At 42.1% G+C, this 6,559-nt stretch overlaps 1 protein-coding gene across 1 annotated transcript in view; it reads right to left on the bottom strand.

Moving 5' to 3' along the window:
- Positions 1–1,224: 1,224 nt before the first annotated feature.
- The window catches only part of Fgfr1op (FGFR1 oncogene partner), a 29,641-nt gene continuing 24,306 nt past the window's right edge, over positions 1,225–6,559 (bottom strand). Inside the window, exons 12-13 of the mRNA XM_026787497.1 lie at positions 6,150–6,290; positions 1,225–3,368 (exon numbers count right to left, since the gene is read on the bottom strand). Of these exons, the coding sequence (XP_026643298.1) occupies positions 3,294–3,368; positions 6,150–6,290 (216 nt within the window). The 3' untranslated portion in view covers positions 1,225–3,293. The remainder of the gene's footprint in view (positions 3,369–6,149; positions 6,291–6,559) is intronic.

Genomic DNA, 6,559 nt, shown 5'->3' with positions numbered 1-6,559 from the left:
GGCTCACAACCATCTGTAATGAGGTCTGGTGCTCTCTTCTGGCCTGCAGGCACACACACAGACAGAATATTGTATGCATAATCAATCAATCAATCAATCAATAAATAAATAATTTAAAAAAAAATTCAATCATTCTTTCACAGCAATGTGATTTAGGCAGAAAAAAAATGTCATCTGAAACCTAAGTAGCTGGATAGGTTTGAGTTCACCTGCTTAGGCTAAAATATCCTCTGCACTTTGTCTCCCCACTAATGCATCCCTAGAACAGAGCAGGGGCCGAGCAGCATGGCCTATTAGTGCACACAGACAGAGAACCAAGGGGACCACTTTCTAGTCCAGTGCCCAGAGGAAGCATCTCTCCAGGACAGCCGCTTAGCTCTCCTGACTCTTCCCTATCTACAGCAGGTCCAGAGGCCCTGGAGATGCTCTGCTTCTTGGGCCAGCAGGGGCGCCAGGGCTGTAAAAGGCATCTCCATGTGAAGGCAATTTCAGGTAAACTGGTTTTTAGAGAAGCTCCTCTCTTTTGGAGCTTTCAGACAACACACAAGGACACGGATCTTTCCAGAGTGTGAGTGCTGTGTGGCTACCTCCCAACCCAAACACTCCCTTCTGGCGGGGAGAAGCTTAGAAAGCTACAAGGCTGGTCCAACTCCCCTCCCCAAGGTTAGACAGGAAAACACAGTTGCCAGGAGGAGGAGAGTCTTCAGTGGAGCTGCTCCAAGCTGACTTGGAAGCCCCAGGGATGCTGGATGCAGTCTTGTGTGCTGGTGTGGACTCCTGTAAACAGCTCCAATAAACTCACTAGTTCACTAAACGAGACCTGAATGTTTTGGTCTTTTGTTGGTATCCTAGCCCAAGTGAATGACCTTATTTGTCTCCCATGATAACGAGAGGCAAAGAAAACAAGGATAAATATCAGTGTAGAGAGGGCCTTGTCTAGTGGTCAGGTTTCTTTGAAAATCAGCCTGTGTGGCTCTGGGAAGCCATTTCAGACACGCAGAGGTGAATACCAGCAGCTTGAGCAGCTGTGGGGTGCACAGCTCCAGTAAGGTGAGCAAAGGCTTCAGATGGACTGACTGAGGAGAGAGGGAGAGTAACATCTGCAGCGCGAATCACTGCTGCTGCAACACAGGGGCAAGAGAGCTGCTCATGTAAACCAAACAGCACAGCACTGTTACAAATCAAAGTCCTGTTAGCGTTAAAGAACAAAACAACACTGTAAAATATAGGTTACCACTGGTCAACATTTTAATTCACTTTAAACCAAAGAAACATTATTATATGCAGAACCTGTCATTTTACACATTAAAGTTTATCAGGTTAACAATACCTAAGCAAGGAATACCTGGAAACAACTTCCTCCTTGCTGAACCTCACATTATCAGAGTGACTCAATACCTTTCTGTAGTACTGACCACAAAGCTGCCGTTCAGCTTTTTCTCTCCACCCTCTCCAGAATCACCAAAAGGTCAGTCACTGGGTAATAGAAAGTGACAGATTTCACACTTGACTGTTGGAAAGTCTTCCTCAAATGAGAAAGCCACATCCTGCCATGCTGGTGGGCCAGCTCCCTCACTTGCAGTGCTTACCAAATAGTAAAATCACACATTTGATCCGGACTCCAGAGCCCACCAGCTCTAGAGCTCCTACAAGGCATTAAAGAGACAGCACAGGGTGAGACAGTTTCTAACAGCAGTCAGACAGCACTGTTTCTAAGGGTAAAGCGTGAAGAGCAGACAGCACCATGTCAGGGCAGATAGCGGACAGAAATACACGGGGCTTCCAGGCCACCCGGCCCACTTTCTGTCCTACTTCCTCTTGATGTTTATAGTTCAGTTTCACTGAGCTTTAAAGAGCCAGACTCTACTGTCAGAGCCCGAAGCTTTACTACGCTCTCACTTCCTCTGCACTACAGCTGAGAAATGTCACTGCTCTACTTAGAAATCATGGAATGGAAAGTGGCATTGGTACAAACCACAGCTTCTGCTCACTCACTCAACATGGATGGATGATTTCCAATTTCTCTTTTTATTAATTAAGGTAACTTTTTTTTAACATTTTTTTTTTTTTTTTTGGTTTCTCTGTAGCTTTGGTGCCTGTCCCAGAACTAGCTCTTGTAGACCAGGCTGGCCTTGAACTCCCAGAGATCCGCCTGCTTCTGCCTCCCAAGTGCTGGGATTAAAGGCACGCACCACCACTGCCCGGCAATAAAGGTAACTTTTAACAGTCTTAATTAAAATGAAATGTATCAAAGTTTCACAATTCCTAAATTCTACTTAGCAGTATGATGGTGTATGTACATTTAAAATATTTTAGCACTACAAATGCCAGTGGCCTATATCCCTGCAGCACTATACACAACAGCACAAATTAAATCTGCCAGAAATTCTATTATTGACTCAAAATTTTTAAGGACTACAGTACAATTATGTACAGTGTACAAAGTCTGTCAAACTGAATATACATGGTCTTAGGCCATTACTACTATTTCATTCCAATTTGGATTTAAATATAATCAACTTACAGATCTGAAATAAAAGCACTGCTTAATGGTTTCAGATGTATTTTGGTAGTGGATGTTTCAAGGCATCTTTAGAAATAATAAGTTAAGACTGTACTGAAGTAATCTGCGTCTACAGCTGCTTGAGACAGCAGGATGAAATGCGACCTTAAATGTTAACTGTTAGCGACAAAGTCTGCCAATTAAGAGTCCAAGCCACTCCTAGTTTAAAACAAGCAAAACTAATAGCACAGAAAACTTTAATATAACCTTAATGGTCTAACAAACCTTCCAAATGGAAGGAAATACAAAATAAAGTTCACACATCAATTTACCTTGTATTGGTACGTTTCAGCATCACAGATTTATCAGGTCAGTTACCAACTTTGGGCTAACCCACTTAATGCCCACTATGTGGGTCAGGATGGCTAACAGTAAGGTTCAAAGATCTCGGCAGCAGCCTGAGACAAAGTGACACAACTACGGCTATACTGATCCCTCTTTATGCTCTTTAACACTGATACTTCAGGGGTTCCCTTGCTATAATGAGCCCAAATACCATTTCCTTGGAGATATAAAGCTAAACCAAATCAAGCATATTAATCTCCTAGACACAGGCTCATATAGGAAGTATTTTGTTTACTAAACTGAAAAGTTAACTTTTAAAAATATCTGCAGTCTGTTTGAAATGCAAGGTGCCAGCAGGAGCGCACGTTCCAGCAAGAGTGACTGACTGGGACCCTGGAGCCGAAAGTCCTTCTTCTTCTGCTGGTCACAATACTTCCTTTCCTGTCTATGCAACATCTTCCAGATAATCGGCCACGTCGCTGAGCTGGGAAACAGTCAGGTCTTGTGTGAGGTCATCAAGCTTTGTTGTCCAAAAGAAAGAGAAGAATCAGTGTACAACAAAGTCTGAATCCATCTGTCAGTGTATACTGCTATCATTTCTTTATCTTCTGTAACCTGCTTAGGAGGGCCACCCTGGACTAGAGATGGCTACAAGGAGAACGGGGATACCGAGTGAGGACAAGGTTCCTCTCCGGACTTTGTGGCACTTACTCTCTTAGAGCTGTTCATTTGGCCCATTACTTCTTATTTTTTTTCCCTTTGCATATAAGGAAATACTAGAAATAAAATTATTTTAAGTAAATCGCCCTTGTTCGAACAGTAGTCTTGGTATACAACCAGCAGTACAAAAACAGCTACTGGAACCTTAAAGTCATACTTTTTTTAGTTAGTTTTATTCCCTTTATTTGATTTTTTGTTTGTTTTTGATGTGGGATTTCCCTCTGTATGCTGTGATTACCATTAATGAATAAAGGAACTGCTTTGGGCCTAAAGCAGAGCTATAGGGGAACAGAGTTAGGCGGGGAAAACTAAATGGAATGGTGGGAGGAAGAAGGGTGGAGTCAGGGAGACGCCATGGAGCTCCGCTGGAGACAGATGCGGGAACTTTAGCCGGTACGCCACAGCCACGTGGTAATATACAGATTAATAGAAATGGGTTAAATTAAAATGTAAGAATTAGCCAATTAGAAGCTAGAGCTAATGGGCCAAGCAGTGTTTTAATTAACACAGTTTCTGTGTGATTATGTCGGTTTTGAGTGGCCAGGACGAACAAGCAGCCTCCCTCCTACATATTTGTTTTATTTTTTTGAGACAGGGTTTCTCTGTGCAGCCATAGCTGTCCTGGAACTCGCTCTGTAGACCAGGCTGGCCTCAGAATCACAGAGATCCGCCTGCCTCTGCTTTCCTCCCATGTGCTGGGATTAAAGGTATGCGCCAGCACCGCCCAGCCCAAGTCATTACAATTTTAAAAACGAAACTCAGAAAAGCCCACACACTAAGAAATAGATTAAGAATGATACTTTGGATGTTATTTTTGACTCTCATCATTATTAAATAATGAACTCATTAAGGTATTGCATTTTATATGCAAAACAATTGAATGCCATATTAATGCTAGTTTTAGACTAGAGAAAAGAGTAAGGAAACACTATGGATGACAGTGACCTTTCATAATCTACAGTGGATATCAGTTAGCTGAGGGGCTTTTAGTTTTGATTTAGAGCAAGGGAAGACCACAGAACACAGGGTTGTGTTTCTCTTTCACACTGCATTGGTGTGCAGCTATGCTGCTGATGTCGGTTCTAACAGCTTTAAGGTGGACTCCTTCATTTTATACATATTTTCATCAAGTTGGCTGAAAACAACATCAATTTGATTCCTTCCTTCCTATTTGGAAGCTTACTCGTTCACTGGCCTGATTGCTCTGGCTAGGATCTCATGCACTGTGTTAAAGCAGTGAAAATGTTCAATATTGTGACAATTTGAAAACTGGTAGTTGTTCTTCAGAGTTCTCATTTTCCTCTCTCCCTTTCCCCCTTCAGTCAGTGCACCCACTGCCGGGGATCACACCCAGAGTCTCATGCTTGCTTTAGCTGCTCACTGCTGAGGTGACCTTTATCTCTTTTGAAATCTGTGATATTACCAAGAGGCTGAGTTAGCAGCTGACCTTTACCATGAATTCCATCACAGATCTGAACAAACAATCCTCAGTGGTCTTCAGCAAGAGCTCAGTGTTTGGTTCTCATGGATGACAAGTGGTGGAAAGGTAAGAGGGGCAAACATCTCGTGTACACTGGGTGGTATTAGAGACGGCTTCTCACCTACTGACACTAAGTAGTAATACTTCCACCTTAAAAGAAACCAAGATGAAGCTGAACATGGTGGCACACAGCTTTAATCCCAGCACTCGGGAATTGGAGGCAGGAGGATCTCTGTGAGTTTGAGGCCAGCCTGGTCTATAGAGTGAGTTCCTTGACCACCAGAGACCCTATGTCAAAAAACGAAACAAAACAAAACCCAACAAAAACACCCACAAAAGGAAACTGAGATAAAGGCTCATGCTTACCTATGACACCTAGCATCTGAAAGGAAGAGGCAGGAGACTTGTTTCAAGTTTGAGGCCTTCCTGAGCTACATACTGAGTTCAAGGCCAGCCTAGGATTTAAACCAGGATCCTATCTCAAGGAATCCAAACCAGAAAACAAAGACACTTAATATATTAAAAATGACACAACCCAAATTTTGCTTACTCATTTTAAAATACAACCTCTCTTGAGGGATCCCTCCTCATGTGACAATCTGAACCCAGCCTACCTCCACCTCATCTAGAAGGCAGCACACCCAGCTAGGCTGTGAACAACAGAGATGCTGCAGCTCATCTCTTCTCTATTGCATGAAAAGCTCCAGTGTGGAATCCAGATGGAATCCTGGCTTTAAACCTCAAACCAAAGTCCTTTGCTATGCTGCCTCCCGCAGTTTTGTCTCAACCTGGCCTCAACTAGCCGAAAGTGGTCAAATGTCCCATAGATACAAGCTCACTTTAACTCCAAGTGAGACAGTTTTGGCTCTAGTCCTGATCCCTTGTGGCCACCCTTACCCCAGGCCTGTCAGAGTACAAATACTAAACAAAAAACAGCTGTGAGCCTCCCACACCCTTGAAGGTTTTCTTCAGACTTACAATAGGCAACTGTCACAAACTGTTTGCAATTTTCAACCATTTTTTTACTATCATATAAATTTACTAAGCCCCTTAGCAAATCGACAAATAAACAGCATACCCAAAGGTGTGCTAGCGCCTTACTTTATCACTGCTGTTAACGTCGTCTATGCCCATGGAAAGGTCTTCTTCAATTTCTTCACCAATACTTAATTCACTTTTTTCTGAGCGGTGGCTAGCACTAATTATAAGAAGGGAAAGATGAAAAAGAATTCTGAAGAATAACTACCACTGCTCAAATTTTCAAAGATTTTAATCCTACAAGTAACATATAACAACATTAAACACTGATTTCACTGTCATTAAGAAAACTCACAAGGCAAGGATCTCTCAAATGTCACTCATCACACAATATTCTTACCTCCAAACACAGTATAATTTATTATTGTAATAGAGTCAGAAATTTCTAATCAGAAAACTGTTAAAATTCTCAAGCATATAATTTAAATTTTCTAATCATATCTATAGCAAATATTTCTTTCTTTTTAAAAAAA

This window comes from Microtus ochrogaster, linkage group LG9 (genome assembly GCF_000317375.1).
Source record: "Microtus ochrogaster isolate Prairie Vole_2 linkage group LG9, MicOch1.0, whole genome shotgun sequence".
NCBI lineage: Eukaryota > Metazoa > Chordata > Mammalia > Rodentia > Cricetidae > Microtus > Microtus ochrogaster.
This window is presented reverse-complemented; position numbering and strand designations above follow the sequence as displayed.